The 20614-nt window shown below is 30.7% G+C and overlaps 2 protein-coding genes across 2 annotated transcripts; both read left to right on the top strand.

The window, feature by feature from the left end:
- Positions 1-3013: 3013 nt before the first annotated feature.
- Positions 3014-6055, top strand: LOC114745438 (probable inactive nicotinamidase At3g16190). The gene is made up of 6 exons (XM_028933597.1): positions 3014-3146; positions 3242-3374; positions 3761-3874; positions 4582-4816; positions 4898-5014; positions 5801-6055. The coding sequence occupies exons 1-6, from the start codon at positions 3034-3036 to the stop codon at positions 5875-5877; spliced, it is 789 nt and encodes a 262-aa protein (XP_028789430.1). The 5' UTR covers positions 3014-3033; the 3' UTR covers positions 5878-6055.
- A 3897-nt stretch (positions 6056-9952) lies between these two features.
- On the top strand, positions 9953-13413 carry LOC114745385 (protein NRT1/ PTR FAMILY 1.2-like). The gene is made up of 4 exons (XM_028933539.1): positions 9953-10215; positions 10321-10538; positions 11570-12117; positions 12335-13413. Exons 1-4 carry the CDS (start codon positions 10095-10097, stop codon positions 13251-13253), a joined length of 1806 nt encoding a protein of 601 aa, XP_028789372.1. The 5' UTR covers positions 9953-10094; the 3' UTR covers positions 13254-13413.
- Positions 13414-20614: the final 7201 nt, after the last annotated feature.

Genomic DNA, 20614 nt, shown 5'->3' with positions numbered 1-20614 from the left:
TCCCTTTCCCTTTTTTTTTTTTAATATTAATAAAATATTATTATTTAATAGTAATAAAATATAATATAATATATATTTTTGAAATAATAACTTTTTTTTTAGGATGTCCAATTACAAATTACAATCCATTCAAAACCATAAATTAATCACAATTACATCCCATTTAAGTTATTGTGGAAAACACTAACGATGTTTCTTTCCTTTCACATGTACTATTAATTAATTAATTATAAAAATGTACGCTGATTAGTCAAGTAACATGTGAGTCAATTTTCAGTTTTTTATTACATCCTTTTTGCCACGATAAAAATAATAATTAAATAAAAATGGTAAAGCTGGAAAACAAAAGTAGTTGATCCTCATCTGCAAACTTTTCAAACAATTTCCAGAGAAAAAAACAAAGCAATACATCTTTATAATCCAACTTCGTAAAAATTTTGACACCACATATATATATGTGCGTGTGTAAGAAAGTCAGTAATATTTTAACAAGATTTACGATTTTTTCTATTGAAATTTACTTGTTTAATTTTTTTATATTAAACGATGATAATTTCAAAACCTAATCCAGGATTAGGTATATGAAACTTTTCATCAATGTTTACTTATTTGTAATTATTCCTTAAAAGTTGAAGAAGGGATAATTGTTTTATGTTTTTTTTTTTGACCAGGATAATTGTTTGTATGTTACCTTTTCACTTTGAAAAGTAAAGCCAATGAGATAATGACTGTGATTACCTTTCTCCACTAACAGATTTAATTTATACAATATACTAGTATAATACTGCCTCCGGTTTTAATTATAAGAGCTAGATGACTAATTTGAAGAGATTAAGGAAAGAAGTTAAGTTAGTTATTTATCATAAATAGGTGTTGTATTTCCTAAAATATCCTTACTAATCAAGTGTATTAACTATAATTACCATTGTTAACAGGACTATCTTGGAAAACAATGCCTAAATATCAAAGATAAAGTGGATTGGGGTCTTATATTGAGGATCAAAATAAAAGTCAAAAGAGATTCTATATTAAGGACCGGAGGTAGTACTGATCATGAATGTTTTGATTAGTTATGTGATAGTCCCATTCACCTAAGGTGGCTCTTAAATATTCTTTTGACCTAATTAATTGAAAATATGTTGAGTTCCAAAAAGCCTTATAAATATACTAGTAGTTTATAAGTTTGAAAGATTTTCTCATAAGATAAGCTAAATTTTTTTGATATTGGGTTCTTTTTTTAATTCTTTACCCATTATCAATGTACTTTTGTTATGAGATAGATGTTTAAAAAGAAGGGTATCTACATAGTTCAGAATCTAATCGATAAGAGATTAAGTGAAATGTTATGACATGAAGTCACTAAGAACGCCGTCTCTCGAAAGAGGCCCATTGTTATGAGTTTTATATTAAAAAAATTTCAAAAATAAAATGTTACTACTCGTTGCTAAATCATTCATAAAATTGAAAAAAAAAAAGGGCACTGCACTTTGTTTGTGATTGCATTATTTCTCTGCTAACCAATGCTTGCGACAAATTGAAATAATATGTAATTGCGCACATACAAAGAAATTTTAAGCACGCAAAGGAAATTACTATGTTTTTTCCTTTTTGATTCCTTTAAGTGCTTTCAAAGTGGTGTCACTTTTCTAGTGCTTGGTGACTAATTCCACACCCCAATTGAAATAGGTCTTCTTGACTTTTTTTTTTTTAATTTTCTTTTTCGATTCATTTGCGATTAAAATATTATTTTGGTATAATCCTTGCCATGATTTTGTTCTCATTTCGCAATATTATTGTAAAACTTGTCATCTCAAATCAATTGTCAAAATATGTTTTTCATCAATAAAATTATTCCGTGCGCAATAAGTGTTGAAAATTTCATGTAACGCTTTTTTTTAAGGAAAAAAAATTACTGAGATACTACAATTATTAAAAAAGAATGTAATTATTAAAAAGTCTTATAAGCAGTCTGTAATGATAAATCATGGCGTTTGAAATGACAACAATTTTATGTTGCTTCCTTATTATGAAATTTTGTGGTAATTATACTCTATCTGATCTTTAATATAAGATCTAGTTGACTAATTTGAAGAGATTAAAAAGCAGTTAAATTAGTAATTTGTAATAAACATGTGTTGTATTTTTTAAAATATCTTTGCTAATCATGTGTATTAATTAAAACCACTATTTAAACATTTAACATGTGTAACTATTATAAGGATTACTTTGAAAAAATAGATAAATATGAAAGATAAAGTAAATTGAGATTTTATATTTAAAATCTAATTAAAAATTAAATTAACTTTTATATTAAAAACTATTTGAGAGATTAAACGAAAAAAAAGACGTTAAAATGGGTCAAAGCCGGAAGCCTCCTTGTTTAAACAGCAAATCCAATGAGGGAGACGTTAAATATATTTGGGCTCGTTCATATGAAGCCCAAAATCTGTGAACATAAGCCGTAGCCCACAATTGCTCTTAAACTCTCTTAAAAATTTTTTTTTATCAACAGACTATTAGTTGAAATAGTAAGTCGTTTTAATTCTGCAAAGAAGAAAACACAAGTTCAAATTTAAGGAAAAAAAACCTACTTATTAGAAAGGTTTTAACACCACAAAAAATGTCTTACAGAAGTATTTATAAGAGAAATTTGAACTTGTAATTTTGCTTGTTATTAGCCCAATTCCAATGGGCACGCTAATTATTCTTTCCAACGATGATATGGTATTTTGTTTCTCCGCTTCTTCACTATGTTCATGGATCCAGTCCAGATGATTTTAAGATTCTTAATATGGTTTGATTTTTAAAAATGTTGGCAGAAAATGGTGAGAAAACATTGATTTCCATTTCTGACCTCCATGAATGTTTGGACTCGCTATTAATCTATTATCACTGCCACGGCAATTCTCAATTGCCAATTCAAGGCACCAAACACGGGAGGCAAACAGGTTGTGTTGATTGGCAGAATTGAACAATCAACAAATCAAAAGGAAGAAAGCAAAATCAGAAGAGGAACGCGGAGCGTTACAGGAGATGGCCACGCTTAAAACCTACCCATCCTTTTCTGGGTCATCTTGTTTTCCCCCGCACTGCAAGCTCACGCCCTTTTCATCTCTGAAATTCAGTGTACCCGATTCTCGTTCTGGGTATTTCCTTCTCTTCACTCTGTTTTCTCTAATTTCGACTGCTTAGTGATATATATACTTACTAATTTCGGTTTTTGCTTCAAGTGCCTGTGCAGTGGGCTCATATATAGTAAACCCAATCCCTTGAGGAATTCGTCTCTGCGCTCAAATCTCGAGTTTCAAAAGGCTGCGCCTTTGGAAATGGCAGATAAGTGGGCTAACACGGCTCTTCTTGTCATCGACATGCAGGTACGCTCTTATCACTCCTCACTCAGGCCTTACCTCGTAGTATTAATCTGAACAAAGTGTAAATTATACTTCTGTATGCGAAATGCATGCTTGTGACGGGTCTTTCTAGTCCTACAAATTTTTATCTTGTTTGCCTCCAATTCTGCTAAATTAAAAGCTATGCATGTGGGGAGTTTCAATATGAGTGCTAGCAAAATTGAAAACACGCTGGTGGAAGTTAGCCTGTGGGATCAAATTTCTGTCTTACTCTCCGTTCTCTTTTAACTAGTACCTGGAGACCAAATTAAGGACTTTTAAAGGATCAAACTAGAATGTATGTGAGACGGATGAGACATAATAATTGAATCTTGGCGAAAGTAAAGTTTCTCTGGGCTTGGTTATTGCAGAGAGACTTTATAGAAGATGGCCGCCCCGTGGTAGTTAAAGGAGGCAAAGCGATAGTCCCCAATGTCGTTAAGGCTGTCGAAGTTGCTAGGCAGCATAGTATGCTCATAGTTTGGGTAAGCACAATTCATGCCCACTTTTCATTCTTGCCATTTCGTTTTGACCCGATGAACTGTGTTGTTTATGGCTGTGATAATGAAGATACAAATTTACAATATGTTAACCTTAGAGATTTGAACATCCAATCAGAATGTTCTATGGGGAATGAAGGAGGGATAATGGTTCGCATGTAAATGGAAATTTTTTCACGAAACAAGCCTTGCTATGAATTAATTGTTTAGTTGGTGGAAGCCTGAATGCTGAGTGAAGTTTCCAGGAAAGGTATATATAGTTGGAATAGTGAAGAAATGAAAAAGGCAAAGTTGTGAAATGAGTTTTATAATTCGTGTATTTACTTCCCAATACATGTTAGCTTATAAATACCCTGCACTGCTGTCAGCAGTTTTGCACATTTGCTTAGCTGATGTTTGTTTCCATCTCTCTTGAAGAGTCTGTATAATCTCTTATTACTGAAAAAAATAGAGTCTGTATAAGTAAAGAAAATTGAAGAGACATGTATCTTTCATTGTGTTATTAATTTTCAAATTTCCTTTCTTCTTGGGTAAAGTTGCTCCATTTTATTAGAGCAACTAACATAAAGGTTCCAAAGAAACATACTTGTCAAGCAGTTTATTATTTGCACTCATAGTTAGGTCAACAAATTTTATATTTGAAGGTCCAAAGGCATTACTTGTTTTGAGGTGCTTCCGCAAAATGTTTCCAGGTTGTACGTGAACACGATCCCTTAGGAAGAGATGTTGAACTCTTCCGACGGCATTTATATGGAGCAGGGGTAGTCGGACCAACTATCAAGGGAAGTGAAGGTGCAGAATTAGTTGATGGCTTGGTAATTAAAGAAGGGGATTATAAGTTGGTGAAGACTAGGTTTAGTGCATTTTTTGCTACACATCTTCATTCATTCCTTCAAGGAGCAGGGATCAATAGTCTAGTGGTCACTGGTGAAAAGTTCAACCCAACAAACCGAATTTATTTATGCTTTTATGCGTGCATATATTGAATTCTCAAATTACTATTCTTAGGTGTTCAAACTCCAAATTGCATCAGGCAGACGGTATATGACGCTGTAGCATTGGACTATCAACCTGTAACTGTTATTGTTGATGCCACTGCTGCTGCCACACCTGAGATCCATCATGGTACGTCCTTTTCACTTGCTTAAGAGACTTGCAATTGGCTGAAAATTTATTTGGGATAACTATCGAAGATAGTTGAAAACCTTCTTTACAATATTTACTTATGAAAATACTGTGGCCAGAACAATTTCCTGTTAAGCTCTACCATGTGTGTGTTTTATTGAATCCATTCAAGAATGATAAAATTGTGTGTCTTGTGATATTCATCTAAACTTTCTGGCTAAAGATCGGGTTTTTATTGCTGTTGTAATAAGCATGGGTATATCAATATTTGTACTATGTCCTAATTCTTGCCTATACGTCAATGTTTCTTGAAAACTTCCTGTTTCACTTCTCCACATTTTGCACTCGTTTCTCCAAGGATCACGAATGAGGGACATGTATGTCTGATCAATGAGTTGCTCACTATTGCAAGGGTTGGTTGATTTGTGTTTGATGGTCAATATAGTTTGAATTTCAGGGGAAATTATTTGTTTTTGCAGCTGTATAATGTAGTCAATAGCTTATACATCTAATATCTATTGATCAGGACCCATTAAAATTGATTTTAACTTGGAGAAAGTCATGATCCAGTGGTATGCCTGTGAGAAAGAACATGGTTGCATTCTGGGATGCTACCCTTTCCCTTGTGAATATTATCTTTTTATACCTTTGTGTTGTAGATTGTAGATGCCCTTTAGTCAATTTATTTTTCCTTTTAGTTTCCCCCTTAAAGTCTCTGTGATAATCAAAGTTTACATCACTAGATCTTCATAATGGGCAATGGCTAATGTCTTTCTTTGTTTTCAGCCAACCTATTTGACATGAAAAATATTTGCGTTGCAACCCCAACATTACAAGAATGGAGCAATATGTATGAAGCTTGATCTGTGTGGAGCATGCAACTGTGGGACATCTCAGACTCAGGCTTTGATGTCTTCAGTATGACAAACAGTGAAGCGAAATGAAACGCATGCATTGCTTAACCTAATGGGTTTGTAGCTTTTTTTCAATTTGACTTTCAAAAAAGTGAGATTGGATAAAAGTTAACTTGGATAAAGTGTATTGTGTTTGGATTGGAGTTTAAAAAAGTCAGTTTGTAAAAGTGAGATTGATAAAAAGTTGTTTAGATTATGATTAAGTAAAAGTAAGTTTGTTTGTAAAATTATCAAAATGGGTATGAGTTTTAATAAATAATAAAATATGATTAAAAAATAATTTTACACGATACAATGAATTTAAATTAATTTAATATGAAGAAATAAAATTTAATGAGTGAATTAAATTTTAAAGTTTAGAGAAATCATAAAAAAATATTTTAAATATATCCAGAGGTTAAGAGAATATTATACGAGAGGCCCCTTCTGATTGGAAATAACGAGGAGTGAGAAAAACAAAACCCATCTGACATGTCCAACGGTCCAATAAGCTCGGTTTTCATTTCAATTGGCTCCTAATGTGAGCTTATTCTAAACGAACGTTTTTGATAGCTTTTGGTCCCAAATCTAGATACTTCAACAGCTCTCCCAAACAGGGTTCAGCAAAAATTAAAGCTACTTTTGGGTCAGCATTTGCTGGCCCACAATAATGCAGATGTAAACGGAGGGGGGAGAGAGAAATAAGAGTTCATCCCTCAATTCGAGTCTCTTTGTCACTCCACATCTTTGAAGATCTAAACACTGCATCCCCTAGCACGCAGTTGTTTTTTCTTTCCTTGGAATGCTTCTCCGATAATAGTTTGATCAGTATCAACAGTATGTAGTAAGAGCACAGGATGATCTTTCAAAAATAATATTTTAGAGAGTATAATATTGATAGAAATAATAATGGAGTTGATATTCTTATTACTAGGTTTACCTAAATATAACAATTTTATGTTAAGGTGCAAATTTGTCTCTAAAATTTTTCATTCAGGAGTTTTGGGTATTTGGAATTTGTTTGAGAGCAAATATGTCTCAGAAGTTTAAAACTGTAGCAAAATTATGTTATACCATTAAAAATATTAACATTTTAATAGTCAACGTTAGTTTTTTATAATAAGGGGTAATATTGCTAAGATTTTAAACTTTCATAACAAATTTATTCCCAAAACAAATTTATGAATATCCAAAGTTTCTAAGTAAAAATTTTTATAACAAATTTGCACTTTAATTCAATTGTTTTTAGTAAAATACAAAAAAGAACAATTTTCTTGCACACAATTGTATCACTCTCTAAATGAAGAAAATATTATAATCAATTATATATTTATTATATTTTGATTGAAAATTTGACACGTTTTTCTGAAAAATAAATGTATTGTTTGAGTTATAAATAGTATTCCCTCTGGTCCTTAGTATAAGACTAATTTTGTAATGTAAATTGTATTACAAAATTAGCTTTATATTAAATATCAGAGGAGTATTATTTTATATTGATATTAATTTCATATGTAAAATTGACAAATTATACTCCCTTTGGTCCTTATTATAAGGGGTTAACAAAGTAATTCACACAGACTAAGAAATAATAACTGTATCATAAAATGTACACCGAAGGTATAAAATTTTTCAAACCTATACTCATAACAAATTTCGACGAGTTATTGAAAAGATATTTACATGAGTAATATTATCCTCAGTCTTTAATATAAGAAGTAGTTGATTATTTGGGTAGATTAAGAAAATTAGTTAAATTCATTATTTGTAATACATAGGTATTATCATTTCTAAAATATTATTGTTAATAAAGTGTATTTGATAGAACTATTGTTATTACAAAGACTACTTTTAAAAAATAAATAAATATAAAAGACAAAATGAATTAAAGTGTTATATTTAGGATCAAAATAAAATCTAAACAAGTTGTTATATTAAAAATCAGAGGTAGTAATAATTTGTAATTGGGGATAAATTGGGAAAAGATTTATCAATGACCTTGTTGACTCCTTATAATAACGATCAAAATTTTATTCAAGACAACCTTTTGTCATAGGGACCAGAGGGAGTATGAAAGGAGATGAAAACAAGAGTGAAGCTAGTCGATTGCCTAAACAGAGTGGTCTAACACTTTAGCTTCATAACTCATTGGTCAGAACTCAGAAGCTCATTTTCAATTATGATTTATAGAATGAGATATGTAAGAGGAGCACTATCTCAATTTATGTGAAATATGTATAAGCATTTAAATAAGTCAACCTATTACATTAAAGGAGAAAAAAAAAAAAGCCAACCTATTTGCTAGCATACTGGTATTAGGCAGAACTGATTAATATACATATTACATAAAAATTAGTAATATTCATATGATTCTTAATATAGGACCTAAATTAAGAATTGATGTTGGTTTTATATAGAAGACTTATTTTGCATATTTATCAATTTTTTTAAAATTAACTCTATTAGTATTCTTTCAACAATAATCAAATAGTCGATCAAACGAGGAAATTAAGAAAGATTATTAGAATGTTTTACAAAAAATATAACTTTTTAGCTAATTTAATTAATATTTTTAATCTACTCAAATTAATTAATTAGGGTTTATAGTAAGGACCACATGAGTAATATATTTTTCTTAAACTATAAAATACAAAATTTAAACAATAATTAAAAAAGACACAACATTTTCAGGCAAAAAAAAAAAAGACACATAACATTGTAGGCAAATTGATTTTTCTTTCCTACCAACCGGAGACATATTGGGTGCTACTGGTAACAAGTTTTAAACTCTTGAGCATGTAATATGTCTAGTCTTATTTATAAAATTTTATTTGTAAGCTATAAACGAGTTATTATAAATACTTGGTAAAAAAAAAAAACGAGTTATTATAAGTAGAATCGGAGATACTAATTGATAAAAAAACAAAACGAAAAACGTTAGTGGGAACAGAGCAATAAATGATCATGACAGCGGCCGAAAAAGTAATAAATGAATATGACAAAAGAATGAATAAAATAAGAGAACTCGAGCAGCACGAGCGGTTCAGTGAACAAGGTGCAGAGGTTTAAGCAAGCACGCACTGCTTAATGTGGAACCATGAGCACAAAGTTTGTGGAATTGTGGGCGCATTATCTGAAGCTCTGATTGAAGTTATTTCATTTGGAGTAATAAAACTATTGGTGATTCATTTTTTAAGAGTTTGATGCAATAGACAACCAAGTAATCCCATGCTCACCTTAGCTAAAGAATTGGTTTTAATTTTATATGCAAGACATTAATTCATTTTATTATTCATGCTTGTCCTTTTTTTTAAAACTAATTTATATGATTTATAAATGACTGATAATCAAATAATATTATGTAAGAGTATTTTAAGATATTATATCACATTTGTTATGATAAAATAATTTATTTAATTCCATTAATTTTTCTATATTAATTAAGCTGCTTTATATTAATAGAAAGATACATCCTCATTAAGAGACGAGAGATATACATAGTCCAGTGTGAAACAGAGCCATGCAAAAGCGGCAAAGCTCTATGTCCAGACAATTTACCGAAAGGAACGTGGGACCTACTTCCCCCCTATGTGCTGGGCATGCCATGAAAACACAATGCCATAAAAGGGCATTAATCAACATATCTTCAAATCAATACTAGTACCATATTTAAGCCCAAAAATAACGAATTAATAATAGCTAAGTTTTTTTTTTAAAAAAAAAAAGTTGCAAATGTTCATTAAAGTTGGGGAAAAAAGTCAATTATAAATTGAGAGTAACATTTAAAATTTAAATGTTTAATTACAGTTTAATCTGAGACCTGATTCTCTGAACAATCTTCGCACACGTACATTGTGTGTCCACAGAAAAAAAATTGTCATCTCCATGTCATCTTTCAAGCGTTTCCCACTTTTTGTTCAATTAGTTTCACTTTTTCCCTTCTTTTCTCCCTTGAACTGCAGAAAAGATGATGAGATGTTTGGACTGTATCTTTAGGGACCATACAGTGCATTACTGGTATCAGTTTTGAGTCTCACCTCAGGCCTATATCTTTCAATCAACACCTCTTCAAACCCAAATGGATCATAGCATAAATCCCTGAAATAATCATCGTCCTCTGCACGTAAAGTTCTCTGCTTTTTCCCACTGTGTCACTTTTTTTTTTCCTTATCTCTTCTATAACGGAGATGGAAGCCATGGGCTCTTCTTGTTCTTCTTCAGGTGAAGGCGGAACAATGGCTCGTCCTCCTCTGCTTTCTCAAACCCAGAGACGCAAGGGTGGCTTCATCACTATGCCCTTCATTATAGGTATTACTTTGCTCCAATCCATTCATTTCCAAACAACATATTTACTGGTTTTGTTACATTATTGATTTCTGTGGCATAATCTGGTTTTGGTTCATAATGTTGCAGCAAATGAGGCACTTGCCAAGGTGGCGAGCTTAGGGATTGGGCCGAACATGGTTCTGTATTTGATGGGGCATTACAGACTTCATATAGCCGCAGCCACAAGGATACTCTTATTATCCTCTGCTGCTGGAAATTTCACTCCTTTGGTCGGTGCTTTTCTCGGTGATTCTTATCTGGGTCGGTTCCTCGCTGTTGGCTTAGGTTCTGTCATCACTTTCCTGGTATTCTTCCTTTTCCCCTTCCTTTTCTTTTCAGGAAGAAGCAAAGTTCAGTTCACAAGCGTATCTTGCTCTTTCACTGTTTAATAATTGCAATACATAGTAAGGAACTCATGAATCCTGCTAAATATATAGCAGACTGATTTGACTACTGCAAAATATATATCGATTAATTATTGCAATACATTACTATACTTCATTAATTTGTTGACCAAGCTGTTTTGACTGAGTCTGTCATAATCTGAACCATCTCAATTTGTGCTAATAACTTCAACGGGCCAATTTTCTACTAATAATAAACAATCTGTAAGATCTTGCACGTTGCTTATTGTTAGTAGAACAAAATAGACTAACATGATAATGACCATAACTGAATTTTCATAAGAGGAGAGTGAAGTGATAGGGAGGAGGGAATGATGATTCACTGATTATTACAGGAGAAACCCAAGTTTATGGTTCACCAAATGTTATATTAGAATAAAATCATAAAAATAATGCTTATATTGGGATATATGGTGATTATTATGGGAAAGATTATTCCTAGGAATCCTGAAGAGTTGAAGCAAATGAAACCTTACTTTCTATCGTACAAATTACTCCGTCAGTCCTTAATACAAGATCTGTTTAACTAATTTGATTATATTAAGAAAGTTAGATAAATTCTTTAATATCTTCTCTCCTTCTTCTATTTGATTATGGTTGAGGGAGATCCATAGGAGTAATTTAGGAAAAATTAATAAATATGATAAATAAGTTTTATATTTAAGATCAAAATCAACTCAACAAGTAGGTCTTAAATATAGGACCGGAGGAGTATTAACTTCCAAAGTAGCACATAGACAAAGCTGGACATTCTTCATGTGGTATGTTAGAGAATGAGGCCTACAAGAACAAAGTTTTGGGCTTGATGCACTAATATAGCATCATTAAAGTTGAATAATTTATCTAACTGTATTGTGCAGACTTTAAATTACCCATTGGGTGAGTTGGCATTCAAAATCTGCTGAAAGTAATGTTGTTTTCTTTAATGACAGGGAATAACACTCTTGTGGCTAACAGCCATGATGCCACAGGCAAGACCACCACCTTGCAACCAGGCAACAGAAATAAGTAGCTCAGCAACTTTAGGGCAAATGATTCTCTTACTCTCTTGCTTTGCTCTCATGAACATTGGAACCGGTGGGCTTGGTTGCTCATTAGCATTTGGTGCAGATCAAGTGAACAAAAAGAATAACCCCAATAACCAGAGAGTCTTAGAAATATTCTTCAGCTGGTATTATGCTTCAACTGCTGCTGCTGTCATAATTGCCTTCACTGCAATAGTTTATGTCCAAGATCATTTTGGGTGGAAACTGGGTTTTGGAGTCCCTGCTGCACTAATGTTCTTATCAACCTTCTTGTTCTTCCTTGCTTCTCCTCTTTATATAAAGCAGAATCCAACAGCTAGCTTGATCACTAGCTTCTCACGTGTCGTTGCTGCGTGGTATAAGAACAGAAAACTTCAGCTTCCACCCAAGAACTCATCTGGAAGGTATCATCATGAGGAGGGCTCAGATGTCCTTGTTCCATCTGATAAACTCAGGTGATATCAAAACTCCCATTTATTAGACTTTAGAGAATTAAGTAGATATTAGGCTTGTCTTTCTATCAAAATAGCTTTAGCCATTTAATAGGACTTACCTTCAGATTATTTATCTTTAATTCATTCTTCACTTAAGTCAACATGGGAATCTAATATCTTTTAATACCATTCTTCATGAATCAATGTGCAACATTAGATGACACCTTTATTTGTACAGGTTTCTGAATAAGGCTTGTTTGATCAAAGATCCAGAAAAAGATATAGCCCCAGATGGTTCAGCAACAAATCCATGGAGTCTCTGTACTGCACGGGAAGTGGAAGAACTAAAAGCTATCATGAAAGTGATTCCACTGTGGTCTACTGGGATAATGATGTCGGTTAATGCTAGCCAAGGCTCATTTCCGTTGCTCCAAGCCAAATCCTTGAATAGACATATCACATCAAGCTTTGAAATCCCAGCAGGCTCATTGACTGTAATCATGATATTCACAATATTTGTGTGGGTAGGTATCTATGACCGTCTCCTCCTTCCTCTAGCATCAAAGATCAGAGGCAAACCAGTTAGGATTGGTGCAAAAAAGAGAATGGGAATTGGGTTATTCTTCTACTTTCTCCAATTGATTGTTGCAGCAGTCGTGGAGACTATAAGGCGAAGAAAAGCCATTGAAGAGGGACATATTGATGATGTTCACGCAGTTCTTGACATGTCCATAGCGTGGCTTTTCCCTCAACTTTGCCTTGCAGGCATAGCAGAAGCATTCAATGCAATAGGCCAACAAGAGTTCTATTACTCGGAGTTTCCAAGGAGCATGTCGAGCATTGCCTCGTCATTGTTTGGGCTGGGAATGGCAGGTGGCAACTTGGTGGCCACCATTGTGTTCAGCACTGTGGATGACATAACTTCAAGAGGAGGAAAACAGAGCTGGGTCTCAGATAATATAAATAGGGGTCGTTATGACAGGTATTATTGGATTCTTGTCACAATGGGTGGTGTTAATCTGCTGTATTACCTGTTTTGTAGTTGGGTTTATGGACCAACTTCTGATGAATTACCGAAAGAAAATGAAGAAATTGCTTCAATGGAGGAAGACTTTACTGAAGCAAAAAATGGGGATAACGATGAAAAGGACAAATAGGAGAGGATTGATGGACATGTTGAGAAGTTCCAATAGTTTCTTGGTTAATAAACCAGAGATTGAATAGCCATGATTGTTTCCTTCCCCTTAGAAATTTATAGTTAGAGATGTGAATAGGCTTCATCCATATATATATATATATATATATATATATATATATATTGCATAGTTTCACTTTTATATCAATAATCTTGATTGTGGTATGGATGAAATTTCAATGCTGGAGATGAATACACTTTTGAAGGTAAAAAAAGGCCTATTTGTGAAAGATATGTTGGTGATAAGGAGAGGGCTTGATTTACCTGTCATCTAAATTAATCATAGCTATAAACTGTCAGCTAATAACCAAAATTTAATTATATCAACAGCATCTCAAATTTAGACAATACAAACCCTTTAGTCCTACTCCTATAGTGTTAACCTTCAATGATAAGAGATCCGGGCTGGTTTTTCAGTTTTATCTGGCCTGTTTATTTGATCTTTCATAGGCTTCCAAATGCAAAGTAATATTCCTCTTGTATTAAATATAAAACTTATTTTATAGTGTAATTTATATTATAAAAAAGGTTTGGAATCGGAGGAGTAATTTTTTCTTCCCATAAATAAAACTTCATAAATTATGTCACCGTGCATCTAAATAAGAGTAATTTATTTTCACTAATTTTGCTCAAAAATTTGTTTTCACTAATTTCGTATTAGTAACACCTCCAAACATTATGGCAACATCGAAAATTGTCCTTGTCTATGGATCTGCCACATAAAACAGCAAGATGCATAGGGCACGAATGTGTAGTATAATCCGAGAAAAAAGAAGTTCAATTAATTAACATTCCCTCCTCTCATTAAAATAAGAGGTCTTTAATTACTTTAAATAGATTTACTAATACGTTTTTTCTCCAGAACGAGTTCGCCACCACTGTAGCAACACCATCAAGTCAAATGAATTAGTTAGTTATAATAAATATAACAAGATTTATTTAAAATACCCATTTTTAAGTAGACAGATGTTTTATATTTAGAATCAAATTTAACTCCCAATCAGTTTTGATATTAGGGACCGAAAGGAAGAATATACTACCCTAATCTTTATTATAAGAGCTACTTAATTAACTAATTTGAATATATTAGGAAAGTCAAATAAATAAATAAATGATAATAAATATAATATTGACTCCCTAAAGCATCCTTCTATAACATTAAAATACATACATATATTTATATATATCAGTTTTTACATTGGATAAATTGATTTGAAAGAAATGATAAATATAACAAATAAAATAAATTAAAATCTTATATTTATGATAAATTTTAATCCCTGATTAGTTCTCGTACTAAATATCAGAGTGAGTAGTGTACACCTGGCTGAGGTTGGAATCAAAATCATGGACGGCTTTGATAAGGGGTGGGCGGCCGGGTGGGTATGATGCAGACAGGTCATATGCTAATCCGGTATTGCTTAATGCAGGAACACGTTAACAATGTCATGTGAACGTTGACGCGTGGATGATAAGGAACAAAAAAGCACAAGATCTCAACCCTTCTCTCGCACGGTCTTGAATATGCTACTTTCTGCCCTTATTGTAAAAACTAATTAAATAATTTGAATAAATTAAGAAAGTTTGTTAAGTTAGTTACTTGTGATAAATAGGTATTGCCTTCCCTAAAATATTTTTGCTAATCATATGTATTAGTTAGAGTTACCATTTGATGAAATTTTTAACATGTGCAATTACTACAAAGACTACTTTAAAAAAATAGATAAATATGAAAACAAAATGGATTGGGATCTTTTATTTAAAATCAAGTTAAAAGTCAAACTAGATCTTATACTAAGGAATAGAGGTAGTGAATTAAAGAGAAGAACCAATAGGGAGTAATATTTATAGGAAAGAATCATAAAAATTAAAATTATTTAAATACAAATTTAAAAATATTATATTGTTCCTATTCAAACCTCCCGTATTTTCTCATATATTTCTTCCTACATTTTATTTTTCAAAATAATACAAATTAATAAATTTTACTAAATTAAACATGGTTTCTCTCAAAATTTACAACCTACAACCTAAGTAAATTTTTTTAAAAAAAAATAGAGAAAATATTGTTCAGCCATGTAAAAATTAAATTTTTATTTTCTTTATAAAAATTTTAAATTTTCATTTTAAAACTCTCACAAAATTTAATTGCAAATAAAAGTTATATAATTTTATTTAAATTTAGATTATTATATAATTTATCATATAAATTTTTTTTAAAAGTTCAAAGAAAATGATTTCTTTAAATTTCTTAACATTACATGAATTTTTTTATTTTAAATCTGATATAAAATTTTATCAAATAAAAAAATATTATACGAATTTTTTTGAATTTTTTTAAATCATGTGTATAATAAATTATTTAATCATCTAAATTTTAATAGAATTATATAACTTTTATTTTCAATTAAAATTTGTGATGATTTTAAAAATAAAATTTTAATTTTTTATAAAGAAAATAAAACTTTAATCTTTACATGAATTTCCATTTTTTTAAATTAATTTTATGCAAGTTGTAAACTTTGTGAGAAATCAGGTTTAATTTAGCAAAATTTGCTATTTTTCATTAGTTTTAAAAATAAAATGTAGGAGGGAATATAGGAGAAAATATAAGAGGTTTGGACAGGGACAACATGGTTTTTTTAAAATTTATATTTAAATATTTGGTCATTTTAAATAATTTTAATTTTTATGATCCTTTCCTATAAATATCACTTCCTATTGATCCTTTTTTCTAATTCTATTATTTTTCTCCTCTCAATAATTGATTTAGAAAACTTAAGCGGCGTTTGATTAATAAAAACATTTTTTAAAATGTTTTCACGTAGTTTGATATGAAACTATTCTTACATACTTATTTCATGCATGGTAAATTTGTTTTTATAACTATAATTTGGTTTCTGCCTAAACATTATCTTAGAAGAAACCATTGGCTTTTACTCCTTCATTGTTACTCTCACATTAAAAGCTTTTGTCCAATATAATCTCCTTTCTATATCGATAGAACAAAGCCTTTTCTTTTTCGTGCCAGCCATGGAACAAAGCACTTGCTCTCATAATATAATGCCATTTTTCTGGTAGGCACCATCTCGAGCTATTATTGCATGATCTTAAATAAGATGATACATTTTTCAATTTTAAATGTAAAAATTCAATAATTACTTTATACAAATAAAAATATATTTGAATATGTTATTTATAAAAATGTTTTCATTTCCCTGAAATAAAGTACAACTTTTCATGATTTATATTAAAACTATTCTTTTAATAGAATACCTCTTAATATGTGTAAATAATTGAGTTTATAAAAAATTATAAATTAAAAAAGGTAGATTAAAATTTTATATTTAGAATCAAAGTAAATTATTTTATTTATTTTTATATTTAAAGTGGGAGGGAGTAGTAGTTTTTCTTATATAGAGTATTATAAAAAATATTATTTTTTTGTTTAATATTACATAGTACTAAGATTTGTATTAATGGATGTCAAGTGTTCCACCTCCCTACTGCATGACTTTTTCTTTTCTTCTTTCATTTTAAAGATAGATCATTACACCATTTTCATCTCGATTTTAAAGATGTCTAGCACTTTGTATATGCACATATATAAATCATTATATATGTGTGTGTATGTACACACACAACATGCTAAGTGTTTTATTTTAGCAAAAATTATTTGTTTAATTTACTTGATGAAGGATATAGCCAAATCAAGTTAATTACGTTGTGATAAGCATACAGTATATTTAGAGTTTCGAGAAAATTTTAGGGTAAAGTAGTATCTAACACTATAATATTATTTGTTTATGGTGCATTCAATATCTTAATTTTTTTATATTTTTAACACCTTAATCTTATTTATAATGTATCTAGCACCTTAAACCATAAATAAGATTATGATGTTCCATGTAATGATATTGAGGTGCTGAATGTGCTATAAATAAAATCAGGATATGAGATGTAACTGTAAAATAATATCAGAGTATTGGATACAATTTTACTCTAAATTTTATTAAGAATTTGTGCCCATTTGATTTATTATCGCTCCTTTGTTTATCGCAGATTTCTATCAACCAATAGAAGCAAATGAACGTAACTTCGTCTTACAAAAAATATGGAGCACATATATTAATGCGGTCCTCATTTTTTTAAAAATCTAATTCACCACCTACTTTTCATGTATAAACGAGGAAAGAGTTAATTATAATATAATTATTAAACGTGGTTTGACTCATTGTATTCAAAATTTGATATATCATACAAATAAAAACCTTTTCTCCCGATCAATTTTCTGTTTGAAAAATCGAAAATTTCACGTAAATATGAATCTCTTGTACTATTGTCAATATGATAATAAAATAAACTCAAAACATGATAAGCTAGTTAAGAACGTAAATTGATTTTCAATGTGAATAAAAATAGTTGAATAATTGTTTTTTTAATTAAAAAACAGAAAGTATGTAAGAAATTAAAAAAAAGCTTACTTAATTTACAAAAAATAAAATGAAGAAAAACTAAGTCCAAAGTTTTTAGTAAAAATATATCCTAAGTAATATGTGTGTATAATAGTTCAATGAATTGGCAAAAAACAAAAATTCAGTAAAATCTAAATCCAAGGACATAAAATAATAATAATCAAGAAGGAAGCTACTAATACTAGAAAAAATTTGATTTTTAGTATCGTTGTTGAAAGTCTAAAAGTCACCACTAAAAACTAAAAGTCGCCGCTAAAAACTCACTGCTGAAAACCAAAAGTCATCACTGAAAGTTTTCAGCAGCGACCTTTTGTCACTACTAGATCATTGCTCTAATGGCTGTGACTGATAAGTATTTGTGGCAACAAACTTATCAGCAAAACCAATAATGTTTGTTCTCTTCCTCGTAGATACTTGCATCGATGGCACGATGGTAATCTTAGCTTCTACTGTTCTGCACTTCTACGCTACGTGTGGCCGCGTGTGTGTAACAGGGAGGGAGGGAGTGAATTGACCAAGCGTCGAGTGAATGTGAATATGTGATTACTGGTTAGGGATTTAGGGTTTTGCTTGGACAAGTAAACAGTGGTCAAGCTGAAGCTGTACAAAAAAGATATAAATAAAAAAAAATTTTGGTGTGCTTAAACGGGCTGGACTGCAGCCCTACAGGCCCGACCCTTTTAATTTTCAGCCCTGTAGGGCTGACCCTTTTAAATCCAAGTCCTTTTTGAAGACCCTAAATTATAAGCTCAATCTTTGACTTAAACGGGCTTAAATGATGGGTTTGACCTGTTTTTCTGACTCTAAATTGGTGGGTAGTGGTAGTAGAAGAGGAGAGGAAGTTTGAGTTGTGAGAGAAATAGAAATGAAGCTGTGAAGACAGAAGAAGCCTGAAGCCATAGTGCTAAACTCAGTGCAGAGGGTTCTTCTTTTGCTTATTTGTTTTGCAAATGACACTGTATGAGTCCTCTTTTTTAATTTTACAACATTTAAGCATGGTTCAAAATTTCTCTTCCTATACTCTTTTTTATTTAAAAAAAATTGTCTCAAATTAACAATATATTTGTGGTAAAAAAAATAACAATAACTTATTTGAGGATAGAATGTGAATGTAAATTTTTATAGTATTAAGTAAACAAATAATGTAGAATTAAATAAATAAAGTTGTGTGCTAACAGCCCATCAGAGGTAGTGTTTTAAAAGTGAGACCAAACACAAAATCAGAAAGACGAATGAGTCACAATTTTTATGGTTCAACCGGTCAGACTGCCAATACAACCAGTAATGTCATAAATTTAACAAGAAAATATTATATGTGTATATATAATAATACAATGTAAGAAGTAAAATTTTAAAAAAAATTAAACAACACATATATACAAAATAAACAAATTACACCAACAAACATATTACATAAACAATTTAGAAGACAGTTTAAATAATAAATAAAAATAATAATCATAAATAAATATTAATGAAAATTGAAAAAATAAAAAAGAAGTTAAAAAGCAAAGCATTTTGCAATCAATTGGTCATTTTTTTTAGCCATTTTAAAATATGAGAATTGGTTTCTAGATAGAATAGATGGCGCTCCTACTCTACGGAATCATTTTTTATATTTAGTTTGTTTTATTTTCTTCTCATGAAAAAAAATTGAGTGGATTAAGACTTTGGGTAAAGAATAGCTTATTTATTGTCAATAGGGTTTTATTTTTCAACCAAGTGAAGGAAGGTCGCCGACATTAGTTCGTTCTCTCCTAGCCATGTTCATTAAGCTTCTGTTGTGCTATTATTTTTCTTCTATTGTCGAATCTAAAAAAAGAGGTACAATTGTTGATTTGTGATCTTGTTTCCTATTTTCTTTCTCTCATTTCTCTCTATTTTCTTTCTCCCTTCCATCCCAACCATTTGTACTTGCTTTTGCTACTTCTTTTATTAACAAAAAGCATGAATGATTTGATTTCATAAAAAACCATTACTGTTCTTGGCTCAAAAGCCGATTTTTAGTGGTTCAAAATGATTAAACTTTTCAAATAGTTAAATTATAAGAAATGAACTGTTAAGTTTTTTAACTGCCGACTGGACTAGTCTAACTATCTAATTTAGTCCAAGTTTTAAATCCATGAATGGTGATGGAAACAAGTGTGGTATCAGATGAAGACTAATTATTGAATGAACTTGTTGTTGCCAACCAGAAGGAATGGTCATTGAAGAGCTTGGTACTATCAAACCTGAGGAGTATGCTATTATTGTACCTTGATCATCTTGGCCTTGCAAATTCAGGCCCATTATGACTACTCTGATACCATATAGTTTTATTTGAGGTTGATTGACTTATTTATTGAATAAATAGATACATAAACCCTCAGTTAATGATATTTGGCCAAGACTTTTAGTGATATAGAATCAAAAAATAAAATACAAACATAAAAGATATTTAACACAATCTAAATTAATTTAAATTTGTGGCAGCCTTATTAGAAAAAGCTAAACCTCGACAGGAACATTTCTTATAATGTGCGAGTTTCTCCCTATTATGTATGCACTACACTTCATACTTCCCATTAGCCATAATTTTTATAAATTTTAATATTTTATTAATATATAATCAAAATCAAAACTTTTGTAGAATTTTAATATTTTTATTGCACACAGTTATATATAATTTTTAATCAGAATTATGAAATCATATTATTAATTAATTATAATTGAATTGGATAGCCATGATCCTAATATTATTTTTAGGAAGAAGATTTTTTTATTGAATTAGCCTCAAAGATTAGAGTATTGTTATAACTATTTGAAAAAATTGTCTGTTTTAATTTGAAAAATATGGTCGTATTGTATC

The sequence above is a fragment of the Neltuma alba genome, unplaced genomic scaffold, assembly GCF_004799145.2.
Source record: "Neltuma alba isolate B1F8T4 unplaced genomic scaffold, ASM479914v2 tig00000769_pilon, whole genome shotgun sequence".
Taxonomy (NCBI): domain Eukaryota; kingdom Viridiplantae; phylum Streptophyta; class Magnoliopsida; order Fabales; family Fabaceae; genus Neltuma; species Neltuma alba.
This window is presented reverse-complemented; position numbering and strand designations above follow the sequence as displayed.